This window comes from Rattus norvegicus, chromosome X (genome assembly GCF_036323735.1).
Source record: "Rattus norvegicus strain BN/NHsdMcwi chromosome X, GRCr8, whole genome shotgun sequence".
Classification (NCBI taxonomy): domain Eukaryota; kingdom Metazoa; phylum Chordata; class Mammalia; order Rodentia; family Muridae; genus Rattus; species Rattus norvegicus.
In genome coordinates, this window is record NC_086039.1 from 128,842,352 (window position 1) to 128,868,153 (window position 25,802).

The 25,802-nt window shown below is 35.6% G+C and overlaps 1 protein-coding gene across 1 annotated transcript; it reads left to right on the forward strand.

Moving 5' to 3' along the window:
* Positions 1–13,733: 13,733 nt before the first annotated feature.
* Positions 13,734–15,652, forward strand: Prr32 (proline rich 32). Its single transcript, NM_001401206.1, has 2 exons — positions 13,734–13,837; positions 14,668–15,652. Exons 1-2 carry the CDS (start codon positions 13,818–13,820, stop codon positions 15,497–15,499), a joined length of 852 nt encoding a protein of 283 aa, NP_001388135.1. The 5' UTR covers positions 13,734–13,817; the 3' UTR covers positions 15,500–15,652.
* The last annotated feature ends 10,150 nt before the right edge of the window (positions 15,653–25,802 follow it).

Consider the following 25,802-nt stretch of genomic DNA (forward strand, 5'->3'; position numbering starts at 1 on the left):
ATTGCTACAATTCATGAATATAGTACTTTTCTAATTTCTGTGAAATTTTAAAATAATGCTTTTGAGTTGATGACCAAAAGGGGTACTATGGGAACCCAGAATCAACCCATGCTGTTACCAAGGGTATTGATTAGTTTAACAAACTGATGATAAGGTCATATTGCTGAAGAAAAACAAATCTCATTGAACACAGAGAAGTCAACCTGGTACCTCACTGGTGCTCTCACCCTTAGAGGATAGTGTTCACAGTACTGGAAGGTACTCTGCATACCAGCAGAGGAGATCTGCATTGGTGACCTGCTTACATGATATGGCGGCAGGATAGTTGCAATAAGCTTGTGTGACTAAATAACCACTAACTGATTGGATTTTAGACCCATGCCAAGAGCCATAATCCAAGCTCATCACTGCTCTCTTGGCCAAGAACTGGAGACTCCATTGGCGATACAACTAAGGGAAAATCAAATATTACTCTTCTGCTAAAGGAACAAAGGAATAAAATGTTTCCTAATGAAACTCTGCTATATCATAAAGCAGTTTCTTTTTCAGACATCCTCAGAGTAGTTTCCTCCTGTAGTAGATGGGAAGAAATATAGAGATAACAATTGAACAAGACACATAGATCTAGGAGTACTAAGTCCTAAATGGTATGTCTCTAAAAAATTTCTTCCTCGGGGATCAGGGAACTTTGCAAAGAGGAGATAGACAAGACAAGATGGATCAAGCAAAGAAGTGCAGACCGACAGGAGCCGGATGTAGATCACTCCTGAGAGACACAGCCAGAATACAGCAAATACAGAGGCGAATGCCAGCAGCAAACCACTGAACTGAGAATAGGACCCCCGTTGAAGGAATCAGAGAAAGAACTGGAAGAGCTTGAAGGGGCTCGAGACCCCATATGTACAACAATGCCAAGCAACCAGAGCTTCCAGGGACTAAGCCACTACCTAAAGACTATACATGGACTGACCCTGGACTCTGACCTCATAGGTAGCAATGAATATCCTAGTAAGAGCACCAGTGGAAGGGGAAGCCCTGGGTTCTGCTAAGACTGAACCCCCAGTGAACTAGACTGTTGGGGGTAGGGCGGCAATGGGGGGAGGGTTGGGAGGGGAACGCCCATAAGGAAGGGGAGGGGGGAGGGGGATGTTTGCCCGGAAACCAAAGAATTATTATTAAGTATTAAATAAATTTAAAAAAATATTAAATTCCAATTTCAAAAAAAAAAGATATCAATAAAGTTTGGTCGCAGCTAGGAAAAAAAAAAGAGGAGATAGAAAGATGGTAAGAGCTGGCTGGTATGGAGAACCCCAAGGAAAAAAGGTCTACTAGACAAAACAAGGATAATGCACCACAAACTCAAACTCAAACTGTAGCAGCATGCATGGGGCATACATAGGTCTTAGCAAGATATGATCCCAGAGGTGTGAAGGGATGTGGAAATAGGACCCTATAACCCAGAAACTGTCCCCAGTTGGAAAACTTTTGCAAAGGAAAAGTTAGTTTTATCCAATGGAGACTCACTGGCAATACAATCCAGATTTAAGGTCAGGACCCATTTACAGGAATAGATGGCCAATATAAAACTAAGGTCATTTTTCTTGGAGGAACATTTTGTATCATAATGCTATGTCTAGGCATTTCTTTTATCAATTGTTTTTTTTTTTTTTTTTTACTTTTTTATTGTGGTTCCTGATGTTGTGTTTTTGTGGTGTGGTGGTATTTCTTGTTTTCTTTTATTTGTTTTTTTTAAATTCTTGTTGTTTTATGTGTTTGTTTTCACTTGTTTTTTTTTTCTAAAGAGAAAAAGAAAGAAAAGGTGAAAGAGTTGAATGACTTAAGAAGTGAGGATGGTCTGGAAGGAGAAGGGTGAGATGAACCTATGATCAGAATACATTCTATAAGAACTTATTTTCAATTAAACTTTGAATGTTTTATTTTATTCATGAAGAATTTATACATTGTTTTTGATCATGGTCACCACCTCCCTAACCATGTAACTTTTTTTCTCCCTCTTAAAAATATTGAGGCCTGTATATGTTTAGCAAGTACTCGTGAATATGTGGCTCCATTTGCAGTGTGATACATATATCAAGTGTTGCACTAGTAAAAGGAAATTACACTCCCACTCCCAGCAGTTTTCAATTATCAGTGACTTTTTGTTTAGAGGCAGAGGATTATATCTACCTCCCCTCATCGGTGATGGGATTTTTGTCTTGATTATACTTACGCATGTCTTACATGTGCTGTCACAATTACTATAGTGTTATATATGAGTATCTGCTTTGTTGTTTCTTGAAAATCCCTTTATTTAAAGTTATCTATTACCTCTGATTCTGAAAATCTTTATGCCTTCTCTGCCAAATAGATCCTTAAGCCTTGACAGAAGAGGTACTAAAAGATATCTCTTAAGGTTGGGTACTCAAAAGATTCTTATTTCCTGCACATTGTACACTTGTGACCCTGTGTTGAGGACTATCTACTGCAAAAAAAATCTCCTGCAAAAAAAATCTTTCCTGTTGATTTTTGATATATAGACAGAAATGTATTACAGAAAGAAACAATAATAATAATTAAAATTCAATGAAACTAGCCATTGGAAGAAATTTAATATGAAAGAATTTTTATTATTTCCATATATTTATCTTTCAAAATAGAGCTTTAGTTCTGCTTCATGTTGATCTCCTGTAAAGAGATGTATTTACCTTTAATACATCTCTTCTTTCGGTTAATAGCTGAGGAAAATTATGCCAACACTCAATTATTATGCATTTACCTGAGTTTATTTAGCTTTCTCTTCTCCAAATTAGAATAAACTCAGAATACAGTTTGTACCATTTATTTTAGTTGCTATGGTATGAAAACAATTCATTTATATGTGACTTGTTTTAGCCTATTTCAATCAATCTTGTAGATTCCTTAAAAAAAGAAAGGGCACCATAGCAAGCTGCATAGTCTGTAAGTCTTTTCCATATTTTCATAACATCTGTAGATATTAGTGGCTATTTATATTAACTATTTTATACCTAAGTTGTTATTATAATAACACATATTCTAAGACTGTTTTGTTCTAATATAATTTATACTCTTAATGTGTAGGTTGACAAAGAGTTTTGTAGTCAAAGTAACTTTTATTTGCCAAATGTTAATTATTGTCTTAGAGGTTTACTCCTGAATATATTTACCCTTTCTAGCTCTTTTCGACTGGTTCACCTCATTCAGCTCAGTTGTTCCAGCCCAAACTCCTCTCCATGGTAACTGATTCAAATCAGCTACTCTCAGCTTCTGATTGAATTACTCTGCTTGGCACAAATTAACTTTGGCAATCTGTTCTAGTCTTCTGGCTCCTTCTCATTTCCTGGCTCATTCTGTCTTCCTCTGCAACCTGTCTCTGTAAAAGTGTAGAATGTTTCCAGTAACACTGTTCTCTCTCTCTCTCTCTCTCTCTCTCTCTCTCTCTCTCTCTCTCTCTCTCTCTCTCTCTCTCTCCCTCCTTCCCTCCCTCCTTCCTTCCCTCTGTTTCTCTCTGTCTCTCTCCTCCCTCCCTCTTTCTCTCCTCATCTCTCTTTCCTGTCTGTTCCCATGATAGTTGAGCATATCTTATCTTTGACTCATTCTGTCAAATCTTTTTCTGATTTGTCACTTTGCCACTTAATTATACATCACTTTCAAACATGGATGCTTCCTTCTACAAACCTTCATTTTTAGGCTATCAAGGTTTGTACTAAGGGAATGTCATTTCTCTTAGTGGGTAATCGTCGCAAATATAGGCAATAGGCAGGTGGGAGCAGCAGGAAGCACTGCTCCACAGTGCTTTATGCCTGAAGTATTAGTCAGCCTTTCCCCCTTTCTTTTCTATTCATTATTTTATTTATTTATTTATATTTCAAATATTGTCTCCTTTCCAGGTTTCCCATCCATGACCCCACAATGCAACCCCCTGAAAGATGACACCCACTCCCATCTCATCCCTCTTTTTCTGGGGCATCAAGCCTCCACAGGACTAAGCGCATCTCCTCCCATTGATACAAAACAAAACAGTCCTCTGCTACGTATGTTTCAGAGGGCACTGACCAGCACATGTATGCTCTTTGGTTAGTGACTTAGTCTATGGAAGCTGAGGTTCTGGTTAGTTGACAGTGTTGTTCTTCCTATAGGGCTCCAATTCCATTCAATTCATTCAGTCTTTCCCCTAACTCTTCCATTGGGGTCCCCGGGCTCACTCAGTTGGCTGTATCTGTATCTATCTCAGCTGGGTGCTGGTAGAGCCTCTCACAGGACATCCATCCCAGGCTCCTGTGTGCAAGCATATCTTGGCATCAGCAATAGTGGGGGTTTGGTGTCTGTGCTTTTGTCCTACAGCAGCTCAGGCTTTGGTTTTTAGTGTACTTGTAGCATGCAGGCCATCCTATGTTTGGCAATTCCTCAGTACTTAGCAGCAACCAGTATGGACATAGGAATTTGTAGTACCTTAGTGTTATCGTTTTTTAGATGGGATGTGGTATTCTTGTTCCTAAACAATTGAGAGCTCTTTGGAATTCGCTGTGGCAACTAGGGTCTTTGAAATTTTATTTTTTTTGGTTCGTGCAACCTTTTATTGCTCTTAAGGCTCCAATCTGGACTTTCTTTGATGTCTTTTGCTGCTTCTATTTTCTTGCCCTGTTCTGGTTTCATTTAGCTGCTTCATTTACAACTGTCAGAAAGATGGATGCCTTGACTGCATCACTCTGCAATATTCCCTGGCTATTGACACTTGACTTTTTCAGCTTCATGTTTAACTATGCTTGTTCTTTGTTACTGGCTCAGCTCACTTTACTGAAAGTATGCAAGACGACTTGACAGGTTAAAAGAGATGGTTCAGCAGTTAAGATCTCATACTATTCTTGCAGAAGACCTGAGTTTTGGATTCCAGCATTCTTATCATGTGGCTGCCCGTAACTCCAATTTAAGGGGATCTAACTTTCACCTCAGTATCTTAAGATACTGAACTACATTCATGTGCACAAACCCATAACTCCCACAACATATAAATACAATTTAAATAAATATATAATACAATATTTAAAAATGAAAAGTGATATGAAAGAAGTCTTTATTTGGCTTAAATGCTGAAAGGTTGGGGTCAGGGAGGAAGAGCTGATAGTTATTTCTCTGTGCTACCTCACCGAGTCAATATAGCTTTTTTTTTTATAGGTTTTGGGGTTTATAGGTTTTTATGGGTTTTCAAACCACTTGTAGCCTTTCCCATTAATAAAAACAATGGATATTGAACCTTGTGTTTAGACCAATCACAGCCTAGACCCACAGATACTAAAGATATCACTGTGGATCAGTCACAACCACTTCTGTTCACACCAAGATCAACAATCCCTCTGAGGAAGTACTCTCCTTTTGACCTGAGACAAAATTATTTCCGTGACATTGAGAGTTTATAAATATTGTACTTTTTCTGTATAATGTGTTTCTATACTGTTTAGATGTATGAAATACATTTTAGTTGATTTTCTGTTTCTAATAGTGTTTTTGATGAAGAAACTCCATATGAAATCCAAGACCATTTGTGTGTCTTCTTTTGTGGCCAGAGACAATGGGTATTTAACAGGACCCAGAATGTATCTACCAATTGAGTCATTGTCTCATAGGTAGACCCTGGAAATTTGCTAGAGTGACACAGTTAATTTGCCACCAGGAAAAATTCTGAAAGCTTGAATATAATAAAGATCATTCATAATCAGCACACTGTCCCTCACCTCAATTTTTCTGATTTAACATTATGTCAGATGGCCTAGTGCCCACAAAAGTGTTTGTAACATTGGTTCCTAAATTTTTATACAGCTGTTGAGACTTTGTAAGCAGACTTGAATCCTACTATTATGCATTGCTCTTCTTTGTTGCTCTTTTCAGTTTCCTGGCTCTCCACAGTTGTGTTTTGATAATGAATTCTCCCCTTAAATAAAAACACATGTCAATTTGTTACACTTAAAAACCGTAGTTGGAAGACCTGCATTAATTAAAACATAAAGGAATGATTTTATAAATAGATAACTGTGGAGTCTTGTATTTATCCGATTCTTTTAAATAAATATTTATGTTAGTAACATGGGCAGACACAATAGTTCAGAAAAGAATTAAGATTTGTTAGTGTTTCAATTTTGTGTTTCATCAGCAACTTTTCTCCACACTGAATTACAGTCAGTGTGTAAAAGTGTCAAGCCTCCTCCACCAGCCAGCTATCTATTTGTCTACTTGAGTAGGGTTTGGGATGGCAAGGGTGGAACAGTTTCCCTTTCACTGAGAAAAAGTACCAAATCACTGAAAAAAAAAACAGTCTTCATGATCTGAAATCCAAGTAACCTCCGTTCCCCACCCTCCAAGGTTTTCTAATTACCTTAGTAACTCTCATGATAACTATTGTGAAACAAAAGGTTCTGAGACCTATTAAATAACTAATCACATAAAAAATGCAATGTATGTATTTAAATAGGGTGACTCTATTAAATACAAGAGTTGATGAAATGTATACAGCAGTAATCATAAAGTTGAACACAGGTTACATCACATTTTTATTGCTGTCAATTAATCTTATATTAATGATTAAGGAAATGAAAAAATACATTACCTGTGGATGAAGTCTCTGGCAATACTCATGGTAATACCCAAAATGTGAAAAACTCTTCTTGTCTAAGAATTATTACACATAGGGATATTAGCCTAACATGTGAGGGAATTTACAATTTTCAAAGAAATTTCAATATAATGCTTCATTCTCTCAACACTGAAACAGATTTCTGAGTATTATCATTTGTACCTTTATGAAGAGAAACACATACTTACATGAATAAGGAAAATTATACTCAAGTATTTAGTATAAAAGGTACCCTTTAACATATAACTTATCACTTAATATCATTGTCTTCATAAAATTTCTTTATAACTAAGACAAATATGAATCACAGAAATTTATAAGTATGTCACAATTTTCATGATTAGTAATTGGTAAAACTCAGATTGGAATCTAGATCTGAGCTCTTTTAAGTCTAGAGGCATCAAATATCTAGACAAATTCATCCAAGTGATTAACATTTAGAGAACTGTTAAAATATATTTATATGAATTTTGATGTCAGTGTGAGCAAGAAGAAATTAGTCTAAAAGACTTTTTATTTTCAATTAAGATTTTCATGGATTTAAGTATGCCTTCAGATGTTTTTCCTTAACAATTAATCCTAATATAGCACTGACCTCTCTATATTTTTATCTAAGCCTATCTATATGATACCAATACCATGATGCTATGAGTGGTTTCTTTAAACTGTAACACTTTTAACTTCTAATTGGAGAATGAGTTTTTATTTTTACTATTTTTCTTTCTTTTTTTTTAAAGGGCAACATTTTTTTCTTTTCTTTTTTTTTATTAACTTGAGTATTTCTTATATACATTTCGAGTGTTATTCCCTTTCCCGGTTTCCGGGCAAACATCCCCCTCCCCACTCCACTTCCTTATGGGTGTTCCCCTCCCAACCCTCCCCCCATTGCCGCCCTACCCCCAACAGTCTAGTTCACTGGGGGTTCAGTCTTAGCAGGACCCGGGCTTCCCCTTCCACTGGTGCTCTTACTAGGATATTCATTGCTACCTATGAGTCAGAGTCCAGGGTCAGTCCATATATAGTCTTTAGGTAGTGGCTTAGTCCCTGGAAGCTCTGGTTGCTTGGCATTGTTGTACATATGGGGTCTCGAGCCCCTTCAAGCTCTTCCAGTTCTTTCTCTGATTCCTTCAACGGGGGTCCTATTCTCAGTTCAGTGGTTTGCTGCTGGCATTCGCCTCTGTATTTGCTGTATTCTGGCTGTGTCTCTCAGGAGCGATCTACATCCGGCTCCTGTCGGCCTGCACTTCTTTGCTTCATCCATCTTGTCTAATTGGGTGGCTATATATGTATGGGCCACATGTGTGTCAGGCTCTGAATGGGTGTTCCTTCAGTCTCTGTTTTAATCTTTGCCTCTCTCTTCCCTGCCAAGGGTATTCTTGTTCCCCTTTTAAAGGAGGAGTGAAGCACTCACATTTTGATCATCCGTCTTGAGTTTCATTTGTTCTAGGTATCTAGGGTAATTCAAGCATTTGGGCTAATAGCCACTTATCAATGAGTGCATACCATGTATGTCTTTCTGTGATTGGGTTAGCTCACTCAGGATGATATTTTCCAGTTCCAACCATTTGCCTACGAATTTCATAAACTCGTTGTTTTTGATAGCTGAGTAATATTCCATTGTGTAGATGTACCACATTTTCTGTATCCATTCCTCTGTTGAAGGGCATCTGGGTTCTTTCCAGTTTCTGGCTATTATAAATAAGGCTCCAATGAACATAGTGGAGCACGTGTCTCTTTTATATGTTGACTATTTTTCTTTAACACTGTTTTATTCATTCCTTGAGAATTTCATAAAATGTATTTTTAAAATTACCTTCCTTCATTTCATTTACTCTGTTTATCTGAAGTTTAAGTTCTATACATATGGATATAAAACATTATTTTTATTTTGAAATTTGCCTAATTTACAAGTATATTTACAAGTATATTCAGATTTACCATTAACACATCAACAGATAGGAAAAGTCATCTAATTCAACCCATTATGCACATTCATACACATGCAACTCTTTTTTTTCCTTTTTACTATAATCTTTACATCTGGATACTTCAACCATGAGGATAAGCTTAGCTGTTACAGTATGCTTCTTTAAATCTACAGTTCAAGAGTTAACTACTAGGACAATATTTGATATCTTTAGATTTATGTATTTTTAATCATGTGTGTAGTGTATTGCTTTACATGTATCGTAGTGTACTATCTGCATACCCAGGTTCCTATGTCACCTAGAAGAGGGTGTTAGATACCAAGAAGCTGAATTACACATAGTTGAAAGCAGTGATGTGGTTTCTTGGAATCTTACTCTGGTACTTTAAGTGTAGTCAGTGATTTTAAACACCAAACTGTTCAGAAAGTGGTTCTCAATCTTCCTAATGAGAGTTGGAAGTTGGAACTTTATAAACATTAATAAAGTTCACCATTTTATGGTGATCCTAACTCTAACAACTTTCATTGCTACTTTACAATGGTAATGTTGCAACTGTTATGAATTGTCATGTACATAACTGATATGCAAATGGTCTTGGGCAACCCCTGTGAAAAGGTTGTTTGACCTGCAGGGCATTGTGACCCACAGGTTCTAGAGTCTAGAACCTTCAAAATATTTTTATGAGAAATTGGAGAAGAGGAAATGAATGAATTTGATCAAGACATATTTATACATATGTTAAACTCTGAAACAATAAAAAGAACAAAATTAATGTATTTGTTTGTTTATAAAACTGTTGCTGTGTAGTCCCTGCTGTACTCAAATTTTATCTTTCTGTGTCAACCTGCAACCTGTGTTTCTGTTGTTAGACTTTTCTCTTATTCTAGGTTTAATTTCATCTTAATGTAGGTAATACTGGTATGATATTGCTGTTTATTTCCCAAGGCTATTTGTTCAATGTTATGCTAGGCCTAAATTCGTCTATTTGTCTCCAATCCAGTTTTCTCTGGACAGGGTCTGCAGTTCTTACCATTTAGTTGGAATATCACCGAATATACAATGCTTCTGTGAGTTTTTACAGCTTTATAGGGACAGAAATTGGAAGTGTAAGTATTTCAGCTTGGATTATTTTTTCCTTGAAGAACTACTTTAGGATGAATAGCTATAAGATTATATATTACATATGCTAAAACACGCATGCATATGATTTATCAGAATCACATGGCGAAATGGATGAAGAGTCTCCTCTGATGTTCAATAGAGTGATTTGAATGTTATTTGCCATTTATTATTTGTGATTTCAGAATATCCTTATTTTATGATTTTCATATCTATAAAATGGATATATTGGTAATAAATGTCTTAAAATTTTAATATAAATGTTAGGCAGATGAACAGGCAAATTCTCTCTATATAGCTAAGCCTACATAGATTATTGTGAACTATAAGTGTTTTAAAATAAGTTTCTCAGGCAAAGCATGGTCGTGCCTGTTTTTAATCCTAGCACGCAGGAAGCAGAGGCAGGTGGATTTCTGTGTTCAAGGTCAGCCTGGTTTATATAGAAAGTTCTTGGACAGTCAGAAAAAAAATACATAATGAATAAACCCTGTCTCAAAAACTTATTTATCTTTTTTTGCTTCTTTATTCTGTACACAGAGAGGGAGGGAGAGGAGAAGGAAAGCACTAAACCGATCCAGAGTGAGGAATGCATTGAAAATTGCTTGTGCTATTGTGTTGGTGAGAGCTTCACTCTCACCTGTTCAATCCCATCTCTCATCACCCAGAGTAACCCAACAGCTGGGAGCAGAGGGGACAGAATTATGATCCGTGGATAAACAGCAGAATGCTTCTATACAGACAAGAAACAGTGTATAGCCTATTCTGGGTTAGTGCCATGCTTTCATGACTCTTATGATTTAATGTACTGAATTAAATAGTCATATGCTCCTAAAATAACTAGTCTAGTTTCTGGGAGTACTTTTTAGACATCCTAAACTTAGAAAACATTCTACAGGAATGGGCACATTTGAAGATGCGCTAAAGGATAGGATTTTTTGACAACTGCCTCCCAGGAGATCAACATGCCAATCTTCTCGTCACCTTCTTATTAGCTGTACTGCAACAGAGAGATTGACCCTTGTGTCTCCAGCTCCTGAAATATTTCTGAAGTAGAAGAGAAAAAGAATCTTTTAAATAATACTTTGCCGGGTCTTATATAGCTGCAAAGTTTCTTTAACAACACACACACACACACACACACACACACACACACACACACACACACACACACGATTAGAGATTGGCAGAAAAGTAAAAATTTAATGATGGCATAATTACAGTGTAAAAACCAACATATACTTATACTGTCCTCAGTTAGCACTCTATAGCATCTCAACAGAAATTTGAGGGGTAAGAGTGGTATGGGAACTGTGACACGAGGAAAAGTCACGAGTAATGAAAGTCCTTCAGAGCCTAGCTGATTTCTCAGCAATGTTAGACTTAGTCAAATTATCATTTTTTATTATTCATTTGCACCTTCTCTGAGCAGTCATCCAATAAATAATAGAAAAAGTATCCATATTACTACTTCCTATTCAAAAAAACCTGGATCGTTTAGGCATCTTGACAGTTTTGTTTCTGTTTTTATTTTCCTAAAGATATGTTGGAGATGGTTCTAAGCTTTATAAATTTTGATTAATTTGATTTTAATCAACTTAATTTAACTTGTCTTTTAATTAAATTCAATTTTAGAGTTCACTGCCATTAAATACACTATAACCTATAAGATTTTTCTAAATGTGTTGTTAACATCTATTTCTAGATGGTCCAAGTAGACCTTTCTATTTCTTTTGTATCAAATACAAGCTTTAGTTCATACTAAAAGTCTGAACTAAATAATTTAATATTATCCTAATTCTTTCATTTGTTTTGTTCATAAGTTGTATTTTACCCATTTAATCACATATATAATCATATAAATATATCTAGCCTTTGAATCAGATCAAAGCCTCTAATCTCACATATACTGTGTGGGACCTATTTTAGACCAGATCTGAATAGGTTCCTATTTTGCTTTAAATCAAGTAATTACTGTTATCAGATTTTTATTCCACTCAGACTAATTCATAGATCTGAAAAAATTAATAGATCTGAAGAATAGGTTCCTATTTTGCTTTAATCATATAATTAATGTTAACAGATTTTATTCCACTCAGATTAATTCATAAGATATTATTTATTTTATAGGTACAGTTTTGTCTCCCTTGAAAAATTTAAATGCCTTGGAGTACTATGCATTATGTGTTATTTTATTATCCACACATAACACATTAATAAATATCTGCAATCATTAAACACTGTCAGTACACATGCAAACACCTTCTAAGGTATAATATCAGTTATTACATAATGGACATTTACAATTTTGAGGTGTCACAAGATTTGTCAATCTTCTCACTTATTTGGTCTTTGTTAGTTATGCTTTTCTTTCATGAAGCCTGATTAAGATAATATCTTATTGAACAAGCACTAAATAGTTTCCAGAGTCTTTACTATCATTATTCAGATGAAACCATGAAATTTGTCATACATAAAGTGGATATGTAAAGAGGAATTACCAAGAATTAGTAAGCATTAAGGGTTGTAATTTCCTCTGCAGGATAAATACTAAATGAAGTTTAAAATTCTATCATAATGCAAATAGTAAGTTTTCTTTTACATGAGGAAAAATAGTAAAATGAAGCTTGCATAAAGTGAAACTGGGAATCAAAAGATTTCTTAATATTAAACCATGCTAAGCAAGTGAACAGATTCCCCTGAGAAATGTGTTGGAAATATGTCACTTTCATTTTTCAAAGATATAAAAGCATTCAATAATATACACAGAAAGAGACAAGGTAGCCTGGTAGGAAGATGTGGCCTGCAAGACCCAAAAGCTCCTTTCCATAATGAGTTATGTTGCTTCCAGCAGTGGCCATCCCTTTGGACTAGCATTGTACACTTATTTTATCTGCCCTCTTTTCTCTCTCATACACACAAATATCATAACGCATAACTTTTGAATGCCTTTTATTATAAAGGAAAAAATGAGGTATATATTACTCAAAATATAGCACGATATACATACTGATTTTGTGATAAAGAACAGACAAATTTGAAGATCTAGTTTTACAGCATGAATTTTAGGTACAATGGAAGAACTAGTCTAAATTTGTGGCATTAGCAATCATTGCAATCTTATACCCTCTGCATTTTCAAAATTAATCCACAGAAAGGTATGCTTAGGAAAAGTGGGAGATGCAGGTGATATTTCTGCTGGAAGAATCAAAATTGCCACCTGTAAGATTTGCAAGGCAAAATGTGGTCAACTATTTATAAAACTGTGATACATAGTATGGCATTTATCTTTCTTCCACACTAAAACATCTATTTCCATTATAGGAGAAGCACAGTCATGTATTCACACATAGACACATAAAAACTATAATCCAGTATGAAGCAAAGTACTATAATATACAAAAGCAAAATTATACAAAAGAATTATCATGGGAGATTTTCATAATGCTCTTTTTTTCTTTCATTGTCAAAAGTTAACAGTTTAGCTCACTAATCACTATTTCTTGTAGTAATATGACTCTCCAAGCAGGGTGCTCATATTTAATAATAAGCATCGGACATTATTATACAAAGTAAATAAAAGTTAATAAATAAAATATGTGTTTATACATTGAGTTGGATATTTGATAAATCTTTTTTTATAAAGAATGTTCAGAAATAATTTTGGACAAAAGATAGTGCTTCACCAAACAAAAACAAGCCAAGTCAAAGAATGAAAAAAGAATAGTAAGAACTTTAAAAGAGAGAAAGAAATCGTGCCTCCATGAATTTTAAACCCTGTTTGAAATATTTTCTCATTCCAGCTGGTCTGTAGCACAGTTGATTTAGGAAATGTCTTTTCGTGTCCAACTTTTACTGGGCCAAAAGCAGTTCCACATTTAGCTTCAAAAGATTTATCCCTCCCCTCTTCCCCGTTGTCTACTTTCCTGCTCCTTTGCCTAGCAACTGATGACTTCACTCACAGAAATCTGAGTGTAGAATAAAGCAGTTGGTTCCTGCCTTCATTGCATTTGCCAAACCTCTCTGAGGCAGAAGCAAGGATCCCTTCTCCAGACTAGTCGGCTGGTGCTGGTGTTCAGCTGGTTTGTTTTTCCACCTCATGAAAGTAATCTTGATCGTATTTCTACATGGCTTGTACTGAAAATGGGTAAGTATAAAACTGAGTTCAAATCAGTTTAAATTTGAAACTTAAAGATCATTTGGGTGCTATTAATGCATTACTAGAGCAGGGACAAGAGGGTCAGAAGGCAAAAGTTAAAAGGACGTAATTGTAGATAAGATTACTGATCGTAAACATAAAAACCATTAATGATTGTAAATGTAGGTTTGAAATAATAATTACAAAGCCCTAAACATTAGGGCTGAATCATGGTGAAATTGTTTCACTAATAGATCTTGATGTAGGTTAAAAGAAAAGAACGACGTTTTAAGTTTCATTTTGAATATGTGATGAATCATAAAGAAAAAAGTAGAAGGTTTAAAGACAATGACTAACCTTCCTTTGACTTCTGTGAAAGAATGCAATGGTGTGTCCCTGTGCCTACTCCCCAGAGACTTCTCACAACATTCCTGCCAGAATCAGAATTCTGAGCTTAGTGGGTTATAGATCTTAAAAGGACTTGAAGGCACTGTTAATTTCTGTCAACTGGGAAGCCAACCAGGGCATATAGGCATATTTTTTTTTACTGTCTTTCATTGATAAGGAGTTAAACAGATACAGGGGGCAGCCATTATGGGATATCCTATACTAACAGGGTCTTCTGAGTGTGTGTGTGTGTGTGTGTGTGTGTGTGTGTGTGTGTGTGTTGGTGGGGGAGGGGGTATCAGTAAGGTAGGAAAGTATTTACTTGACTACATGGAGGAAAAAAAGCTGTACTCCTTTATTTCTTGTATTCCCAGAATTCAATCACATGCTTGCAATATTTGCTGGGTAATGTATTTCTATTTTATTTAAATTTTCATTTCTTTTATTGCTAGACTTGGAGGGCATAGCCGTTCATCCATAATGGTACCTGTGGACAAAAATGGAAGCAGGGAGACACACCACAATGTGCAACTTCGATGTCTGAGTTCCATGTTGAAGGATGATGAGGATGATGCAGAAGTCTGGCCCCACCCTCCCGTCTCCTTGAGACCTTCCTTCACTATGCCAAGAACAGGAGCCCGCATTCCTGAAAATCCAAGAGCTCTGAGACACCCTTTTACACTAGCACCTGCTATTGAGGAAGAGTCCCTAGCAACAGCAGAAATAAACAGATCAGAGGGCCAGGAGAGCCAGAGCCAGAAGGGACATGATTCTATTAATATGTCCCAGGAAGTCTCTGCAAGCCCTATGGCACTGATGATTGGAGGCAGAGTTGGTAGCGGGGTTCTTGAGAGAAGTGGCAATAACTCAAAGCCATATATTCCTGTGCCTAGAGCCAACGGGTTCTTTCCACCAAGGGGTTCACAGTCACGAGGCCCTCCATATATCCCCACACTTAGATCGGGGATAATGATGGAGGTGACCCCAGGAAATGCTAGAATGGCATACAAGGGCAACCTGGCTCATGTTTCTTTCTCACTGGGAAGCCCAAGGCACCCTATGGATAACTGGCAGCAGAGACCACCTCTCCCTTTGTCAACCAATATTACAGGCTTACCTTGTTCTACTGCTCATTGTTTTTTGCCTCCTCAAGCTCCAGCATTCAATCCATTTCCGGTGATGCCTACTGCTTTTGCTTCTCCGCTGGGATTTGGTCCTCCCCTGTTGCCTTATTTTTTTCATTACAACACTGGAGCAATATACCCTCCTCCATACTTAAACTAGAGAGCTTGTAAAAGAAAAGAGAAAAAAGGGTTGGGGAAAGAGTTGAAAGCTACTCTTTTTCTTCTTATATAAAATTTCCTACCCACTTACATTTTGTTTAGCACTAATGTGCCTTATGAGATTAGAGATCTAATAAAGATTCCAAATTTTAAATGTTCTAGCTTATTCTTTTAAACCAAATCCTTAAAAGTGTGTTGTCTATATTTAAGGAAATTAGTGTAGATATATAGTATTTCCTACAAAGCTCACTGGAAACATTATCAATGTGTGCCCCTGACTGGGGCGGTAATGCGGCTGTGGAAAGGAGCAATTGGGACCTTGTTAGCCAAGTCTAGAGTCTGTAATTTCTACATGCCTAAAGCAAGGATAGTTGTTCAAATTTGGAAGAATGCTTTAAGGTAAGTTTCACAGTGATGGGCCAGAATCTACAGAATTGGAAAAGATGCACACAAAATAGAATGAGAATGAGTCACATGAGAAAATGTATCGTGATAATATTTAACTCAAATCTCTCCTCCACTCTGTCTGGATAGAGAAAACATTTAATAGACAAAAGAAAAATCAGGATAAATAATCACAAAATCAGGAAAGTGAGGGTAGGGAAAATCGTACTTCAGGGATTCTACTTGAAGTAGGATCAGTCATTCACATTCTCAATTTTGCTAAACATATGGTTTGATACACACAATTTTGGAGAGAGAACTATAGAGAACTAGCCCAATGTTTCTTATTCTTTCTTATAATAAAGAGCATGCATGTTAATTACAAATGTAAAATTTTTAAGTGGAATAAGTCTCTCGAATATTGCTATGTTTTCTATGACTTCTCTATTGTAATGAATACTTGAAAATATATCAAAGCACCCAGATAGTAATGCTGGCAAAAAATCACGTAATACTGATATGGACATTGAATACTGGGGTTCAAGGAAAGCCACTCTGAACTGTAATTTAATATCTTGTGTTGGTCTACACAATGACTAGGAAAAATTTCTGAAGAATACTTAAAATGAACAGGTCTCACATGCAGTTCTATATGTGATAAAGTAGGTAGAAACATATTAACTGCTGATGTGAATGACCCCTACTGGAAAGCAAAACTATTAATATATTTAATGGTATTGTTAGGTCCTTTGCTACTGTAACCATCCAAAAAGCCCAAGGATTTCTGGGGTTTGATTGTCTCCATTTGTTTCATAGTAGGTTACTCTAAGTGTGCAGGCTGCTGTGTAATTGTAAGCAGAAACATCTGCATGGTGCTTGATGGCATTTCCTTCTCTTTATGTCCTGAAGCTGGGAGAATTCCATCAGATCACTGTGGCCAGGTCAGCAGGAATATTCAGCAAATTGTTTGACAGCTGCTCACTATGAGGTAGCTTAGTTTTAGCATTCCAAACACTTATTGAATTTTCAGGCTTACTGAGCAGGAGACTGGGGCATGCTTATTGTCATACAAACATTTTTGAGCCAGATGTTAAAAGATTTTTTAACAAGAAATCAAGTTGTTTTCTGAAAGCCAGTACTGTCTCCCCAGAGATTTCCCAAAAGATGTGGTGAATGACAGCAGGCAAGGGTCTCCTTTGCTTCTCAAAGGAAATACTCTGGATACATGCTCAAAAAGAGTCTACGAAAAATTACACCAATTTGTGAGAAATATACTGTAACAAAAAAGTGCCTTAATATGGCCTGCTCTTTTTCAACTCTGTTCCCCATCTCCTAACAGTATTTATGTGTTTATTATTTTCTATGCCATTTCTGAACACTGAACACATACTAAGCATCAAAGAATAACATCAACAAAATGAGGCACTGAGGTTATAGTTTTGCTTTTGCATTGCAGGATAAATGTTTGCCTTAGTTTATTTATAGTTTGGTTCCCACATAACATTCTTTAAATGCATGCAAGTATCAAATAATAAGCCTGGGGTTCTGGTCTCACATCCAAGAGAAATAAAAATATATTTGTGTTTGCTCATGGCTTCGATAGAGGATCCTGAGTCACATTGTTATCCCAGTGACTCAAATATTTTTTATTTATTAATAATTTTATTTGTTTATACACCTTACCAGTCTTCTATCCATAACCCCCCCATCCTGTCCCTTATGAGGGTGCTCTCCCACCCACCCACCCACACTCTTCTGCGTCACCCCTCTAGCATCCCCTTTTCTGGTGCATCAAGCCTCCACAGGACCAAATGTCTCACTTACCGCTGATGCCAGATGAAGGGCAAACTCTGCTACATATGTAGCCGAGGCCATGGACCAGCACATGCATATTCTTTGGTTGGTGGTTTAGTCCCTGGGAGCTCTGAAGGGTCTGACAAAAATATTTTTAAAACGGATTAACTAGCTTAAAATTATAATTTCTAAATTATTAATTCACCCTGAGCCAATATTAATCATATTTCGTTATGAATAACATATTTAACTCTCCTGACCATGTACCTTTTCTTTTTGTTTTGCACTTTTGCACTGTGATTGAGCTAGCTGATCTTAAATGAAAAAAACCAAAAGATAATTAGTAGCAACAAAGTAGATAATTTTCTGATAATAATGTGAATGGATTAAGTATTTTCTAGTCTAAGTATCAACATTGTCACAAAAAGTATATGTTGAACTGTTTATTATAGTTCTAATTGAATTTTTACTTATAAACTATGCCAGTCAAATTTTAATGTCCTTTACAGTCTGGAAGATGCATGGTAGAAGCTGAACTATATAATATCTCTATGCATTTTCACTGTTTATAATACCTGTAGCCTAGACAAAACTTGTCTTCATGCTTCTAATCAAAGCACAGAAAGACCAAGTATTAAACTTCAAAATTAAAAAAAAAACAAGTTAAGACTTACATATTTTCTAAACTGGGATGCTTTTAAAATTACTTCTCATTCTTCAGAATATTAACATAAACAGTAAAGAAGGCCAGTTACTTCATATTTTCTGGAGTTTTACATTTTGTGTCATATAAAAGCCTTCTTCCACAGTGGGTGGTATCAATTAGTAAACAATTAGATAGTGATTATTTATAGAGAGGCCAGAATTTATTCTGTAACTATCATATCAAACTATAACAGTTGTCTTACATTGTTGTTTATAAAAAATATTCATTATCAAATATTCTAAATGGATACTGAGGTTCAGTGATTCTCATCAAAGTTCACTATCTAAAAAAGGGAAGAAAATAAATTACAGACAGATAAAAAGCGCCATGCCTCCTCATAGGGTAATTCCATAGATATCCCAATAGATTGCTCAACTACTTTATAATGGGCCAAAACTGAAAGTTCTAAAGAGAAAATCATACCACAAAATTTAGTTATATCACCAATTTATGTCTTACTTTCTTTTGCTGGTGTTCCTTTTTATTTGTTTGTGTTATATAGAGTACACAATGTACCTCACAGAACTCAAACCCCTCAAAAATCCGCCTCAATGCTGAACTTACATGTTTGTCACAATATTCAGTTTCTTTTTTGTCCATAATAATCATAGTATTATAATATTTTATATCAGATATCATGCATCATATATCATATTTCATGTTGTGTTATATATTAAATATTTATATTTTTATATGTTATATGCTACACATCACACATCATGTGTCATACAATATTGGTTAAATAAGTCTTAGATTTGAAAACTGAAATAACTTACCAGATAAATGAAAACATAAATCTGGCATATCATTGGGGTATAATGTAATGTTTTGGCATGCTTATATATTGTATATCCCAACATTACAAATTTTCTGCCATTTTGAGAAATACTATGCATAATTGTAATCTATAGCTAATCCACCGTGCAACAGACCTCCAAAATATTTCTGCTACCCCTTAATATCCATTGATCAAATATTTTTCAAGGTGCCTCCTCCCTATTATTCTTCATAACTCCTGGTAACCAACCCTCATCAGTTTTAATCACACTAACTTATTTAGATCACGTTTACAAATAAGATCGATTTCTAAGTTCCTTTCATTTGCTGAAAATGGTGAGCTTTCACAATTTATCTGACTGAATGATACTTTATTTTGTATACTTATAGTATCTCCTTTAGGCATTCATTGCGTTGGTGGATTCATAGTTTGTTGTCATGTTTATCCATTGGGAAGAGTGCCATCATACACATAAAAGTAAAGATTTCTCTTCAATATACTGATTTTATTTTATTTGCCTTTCATTTATATGAAAGTAATGAAAATTCTGACTCATATAGCAATCTTAGTTTTAAGTTTTTGAATGTCTCACTAAACTGTTTTCTGTAAATATTGTAATGAATAACAATCCTTTTAACAACATACAAGTTTTTTCCCAACCTTCCTCCAATGCTTACTGCATTTGGTATGTTTCATAATAGTTATTCTAACTTGGACGAAGTGATGTGTGGTATTTCATTGAGGATTTGACATTCCTAATATTCAGTGATGCTAAACACACGAAGTGTGTTTTCTGAATGCCTTTTAAGACTACTGGCTACTTTTTACATTGAGTTTTTATTTAGGTTATTAATTATTTTGGAGTTCCTTATATATTCTGGATAATCTCTACTTGTCGAGGGTATAGGTTTGAATTAGTTTATTTCATGCTTAAAGCTCTTACTTCACTAATGGTTTCTTTGTGGTACTGAAAGTTAGGTCGACTCAGTTTCATTTTCGGGCTGGCTATCTAAACTCCAGTCTTCATACTCATACTCTAGTCACTGAGCAATCTCCCCAACACCAGATATATTGTCATTCTTTTTAAATAAAATTGAAAGTTTGCAAATTCTCACAGAAATTTGAAGACTTAATTACAACTTATGGAAGATCTTTCAATCTTCACCTGAGAGACTTCTGTTTTCTGTAGATAAAGATCAGCATTAAGATTAGCAACTGGTCAATGTGCAGATAATAAGAGACTTTAGAATACTGAGTCCTAAATAGAAACATATATATATATATATATATATATATATATATATATATACATACATATATATACATATATATGTGTGTGTGTGTGTGTGTGTGTAAAATTTTCCCCATAAGACTTAGAGATAATTGGGTAAGAGAGCACAAAAAGACTGAAACACTGTAAGAACCTAAAGAACACAATGTCTACTGAGAATAGTAGGGCAACTACATATATAAACTTAACATCATTTGAGACAGACTGCACAAGACCTGGATGAGACCAAATTCTACAATGAAGTTAGATTGTTGAACACTCATCTGTCCCTTAGACATGGATAGTTGTTAGCTGTTGAGAGGAGAGACAGTTTACTCTAAGAGTGTAGTCCCTGATGCCTTGGCGATGTTCCAGTGTAAGGCTGCATATCAAAAATATTGGACAGAACAAATTATTGATTTTTTAAACCAACAAAAGTGCATAATCAATCAATTAAGTAAATGAATGGCACATGGATTGGAGAGATAACTCAACAGTTAAGTGTTCTTGCTTTTGCAGAGGACCATGATCCAACATGAGCCTCCATAGCTCAAGGTTTAGAGTATCTGAAGCTTTCTTCTTACCCCCAAGGTTATAGTACACATGCTAATATTTTCATACATTGAGGAAAAAACAGAAACACAAAAATCAAGATGAAAATACTAAGATTCTTTTTTTTTTTGGTTCTTTTTTTCGGAGCTGGGGACCGAACCCAGGGCCTTGCGCTTCCTAGGTAAGCACTCTACCACTGAGCTAAATCCCCAGCCCCGAAAATACTAAGATTCTTATACAATGTGTTCTGATTACAGATTTCCCTCAATCGCTCAGCTCGAACCTACTCACCCACCCAAATCTACAGCCTTCCTTTCTTTCTCTCTTTTATTTGCAAACAAATAAGCAAACAAAAATACAACAAATATGAAGGAAAAAACTAAGAGAAAACATAAGTACATCCATACAAAGGAGACAAACAGTAGGTAGGTAAGGAAGGTGAACCTGGGAGAAGCTGGTGATGGGAAAATGATCAAAAATGGAAAATAACATTTAAACCAAGTAATAAAAATGTAAAAGTAATTTAATTTTTGCATGCTATATACATTTTAGAAAAGCATAAAATAAAATTAATTCATAATTTAAGAACAACTAAAAATATATTTTAAATGTCTCAGTAGCTTAGTTTTTTCAAGGAAATTCTAAGTAACATTTAGTTTGGGAAAAGTCATTTCACTATTGATCTTTGTTAATGGATAAGTATTTTATGAAAGTAAATTCACTGTACTCTCAATGGAGAAAAATAACTTTTCCCAAATAGAATAATATGTGCCTAGCAAATCCATCAATCCTGTAATAAAGGGTTTTGAACATAGTATATTGTTTAATAATATAATTTACTGTGAAATATCCATTGGTAACTGGCTTGTTCTAACATTCACATTATAAAAAGCTTTGACATTCAGATAATGGTTATTGATGGACAGTGTTTATGCATCTAAGAAAAGAAAAAACAGATGGAGAAAGACAGAAGATTAAAAATAGAGAGGGGTGGAGACATTAGAGATTAAACTCTTTAGAGTAGAAAACAGCTGCAAGTTTGAATTGCTGTGGGAAAATAATACATTTAGATATGGCAGAATGTAAGTGGAGACTTTATAACAGTTTGGAAAAATTGTGTCACATAATAAGTGGTTTGTGTTAGGAAAGGGGATCTGTAGAAACCATATATTTGACAGGGTAGGGATTAGATGATTAGAGAAACTCTATCCAGGCTTCCTAAATGTGAATATATCTCAGTTGCTTCATTCCTTCCTATAAATATCATCTGTCCTTAGATAGAAGGCAATCTCATATTCCTTATATAAAAGTGGGAGCACTTTGTGGCTTTCGTTTCATTAATCCCCTAAATTGGCCTTGGCAAACAAACATAACATCATGAAGGTTAGTTTCATTAATTAAGTGGGTGTATAAGAAATTACATTTAATAGTATAATTTTCTCTTGAAGTTCATAAATATAAAAGGGCTTGAAGAATTCATTTCTTAATTTAAACTACAGTATTTTCCTTCTAGTGAGGTCAGTTTATAATTTTCAATTTTCAATTTTCTCTTTCACTCCTCCCATTAACTCATAACTCTAAGAGGTAATTTTTTACTTTATGTACAATTTCTCAGAGGCAGCATTTTTATTTCCTTCAGGTATAATATTTTTTACATTGCATTAATCATCAGTGATTTGTAATGGATAGCTAACCACTTATGATATTCAATAATAAGACAATATTTAATGCCTTAGATGCAGATTGAGTATTCATAGACAAAACCTATATTATTAGTAAGTCACACTTTTAGGAAAATAGTCAAACATTAATTGTTTCATAATTTATTATTTTTTATTTTGAGTTGTACTAATTAAAACCTACATATTTTTCTTTTTCTTTATTTCTCAATTTTTCAATTCGCCTTGAGTACAGCCTTTCCTCTCTCCCCTCTTCTCAGTTCCTCCACACCTTCCCCAAACCCACTGCTACTCTGTTTCCCTTCAGAAAAAAATAGGCTTCCCAGTGATAGCAACTGAACATGACATAACATGAGTATATAACACTAGGCAGAAACCTTCATATCAAGGCTACCAAGTAGGAGATAAAGGTTCCCAATAACAAGTAAAAGTGTCAGAGACAGTAAGATACACAACAACAACATATCTGCAGAAGGCCTACCACAGATCCATGCAGGTTCCCTGCTTTGTGAATTGTGTGAGCAATGTTCTCCTGGTGTCCTATCAATTTCATTAAGTCATTGTTTTTGATAGCTGAATAATATTCCATTATGTAAATGTACCACATTTCCTGTATCCATTCCTCTGTTGAAAGGCATCTGGATTCTTTCCTGATTCTGGCTATTAGAAATAAGGCTGCTATGAACATAGTGAACCACGTGTCTTTGTTATATGTTGAGGCATCTTTTGGGTATATGCCCAGGAGAGGTAGAGCTGGGTCCTCAGGTAGTTCAATGTCCAATTTTCTGAGGAACCTCCAGACTGATTTCCAGAATGGTTGTACCAGTCTGCAATCCCACCAACAATGGAGGAGTGTTCCTCTTTCTCCCCATCCTCGCCAGCATTTGCTGTCACCTGAGTTTTTGATCTTAGCCATTCTCACTGGTGTGAGGTGAAATCTCAGGGTTGTTTTGATTTGCATTTCCCTTATGACTAAAGATGCTGAACATTTCTTTAGGTGTTTCTGAGCCATTCAGCATTCCTCAGCTGTGAATTCTTTGTTTAGCTCTGAACCCCATTTTTTAATAGGGTTATTTGTCTCCCTGCGGTCTAACTTCTTGAGTTCTTCATATATTTTGGATATAAGCCCTCTGTCTGTTGTAGGATTGGTAAAGATGTTTTACCAATCTGTTGGCTGTAGTTTTGTCCTAACCACAGTGCCCTTTGCCTTACAGAAGCTTTGCAGTTTTATGAGATCCCATTTGTCGATTCTTGATCTTAAAGCATAAGCCATTGGTGTTTTGTTCAGGAAATTTTCTCCAGTGCCCATGTGTTCGAGATGCTTGCCACTTTTTCTTCTATTAGTTTGAGTGTATCTGGTTTGATGTGGAGGTCCTTGATCCACTTGGACTTAAGCTTTGTACAGGGTGATAAGAATGGATCGATCTGCATTCTTCTACATGGTGACCTCCAGTTGAACCAGCACCATTTGTTGAAAATGCTATCTTTTTTCCATTGGATGGTTTTAGCTCCTTTGTCAAAGATCAATTCACCATAGGTGTGTGTGTTCATTTCTGGGTCTTCAATTCTATCCCACTGGTCTATCTGACTGTCTCTGTACCAACACCATACAGTTTTTATTAGTATTGCTCTGTAATACAGCTTGAGGTCAGTGATGGTGATTCCCCCAGCATTCCTTTTATTGTTGAGGATAGTTTTAGCTATCATGGTTTTTTTTTTGTTATTCCAGATGAATTTGTAAATTGTTCTTAATAAATATAATTTCTTAAGTATCTCAGGGGCAGATAATTTCTAATGTATTCGTTAAAGATTTTGGAAATATGGCTGCTATGAATACCAAAACATTTACTGAGAGCATATTACAATATCATTTCAAATTTTAGTTTCGTTTCATCTAAGAACAAGAAGGGATCCATAACTCCAGATGCATATGTAGTAGAGGATGGATTTATCTGACTTCAATGGGAGGGGAGGCCATTGGCCATGTGGAGGTTCAATGCCCCAGCGAATGGGGATGCTGGAGTGATAAGGCAGGAGTGAGTGGGGGGATGGAGAAACATCCTCATAGAGGCTAAGGGGAGGGGAGAGGTGTGGGATTGGATGGTGTGGGGGTTGGAGGGTAACAGGGACGGAGGATATTATTTGAAATGTAAATGAATAAAACATTCAAATGTCTTGGAATTTTTTTTAAAAATTCCATTTGTTGGGGATTAGCCTGGATAGATACTAGTGGTTATGGATAATGTTTTACCTACAATATGTTAAAAGTATCTTAAATTATGCCAGCTAAGGAAGAAAAAAATTAAAAGTAGATTTTCCAAACCAGAAAATGTCTAGTAAAAATTTGGGTATATTATAATTATCATGAAAGCAATAATAGACACTACCATTTTAAAAATGAAAACTCAGTTGCACTTTTAGATATTTATTTAAACCTGAAGAGTAGCTTCATTCAGTAGCAAATTAATAATACATATCAGAGATACCACAGAGGTCTCATAAGTTAGAGTTCTCAAGGATATCTCTCATTGTTTGAGACTTCCTTCTGTGGTGTCCAAAAGAAGGAGAAATTGATTACTAAAGATGCAGTGTGAGTTGTCTGTTTTAATGATTAGCTTGGATTATGAGAGTTTTACTTTATTATGCATGTTGTTTCCCATGATACATGATACTTCAAAGTATGTACCAGCATAATTATGTATAGGCATATAAGGAATAAATAGAACATTCTCCCTAAAAGTTTACTCAGAGGATATAGTTTCCATTACTATGCATGCCTCAAAAGCCAGTTTAAGCAGGATTTCTCCCTTGTTTCCTAGCCTGAAATGTTTGCGGTTTTGTTTGAACAAAAAGTAGGGCACAGCATTGATTGTCCAGGTGGATTGTCCATGTAGAAATTCTTACCACATTGCTTTCAGTGGAGTGTACACAGTATTTCATGCAGGCTAGTGTTGCAGAGAGCCATATGTACTGTTAAGAAAGAGATGTGTGTGTAGTTCACAAGAGGCATCCCAGGTTGCTAAACTTTCCCTGTTCCTGCCTCCCAGAATCACTGAGTAAACGTGTCACTTTTACTTGTCACTTCCCAAATGTGTCACTTCCTTAGCCCTTCTCTCAGCATCAGAAGAAGTATCTGGACTG

What these genes read in the sequence shown, in the direction of transcription:
- Prr32 (NM_001401206.1), top strand. Translation starts at nt 13,818, where the DNA reads ATGGCTTGTACTGAAAATGG. An exon ending in ATGGCTTGTACTGAAAATGG is followed by an intron (nt 13,838 to 14,667) that starts GTAAGTATAAAA and finishes TTTTATTGCTAG; the next exon opens with ACTTGGAGGGCATAGCCGTT.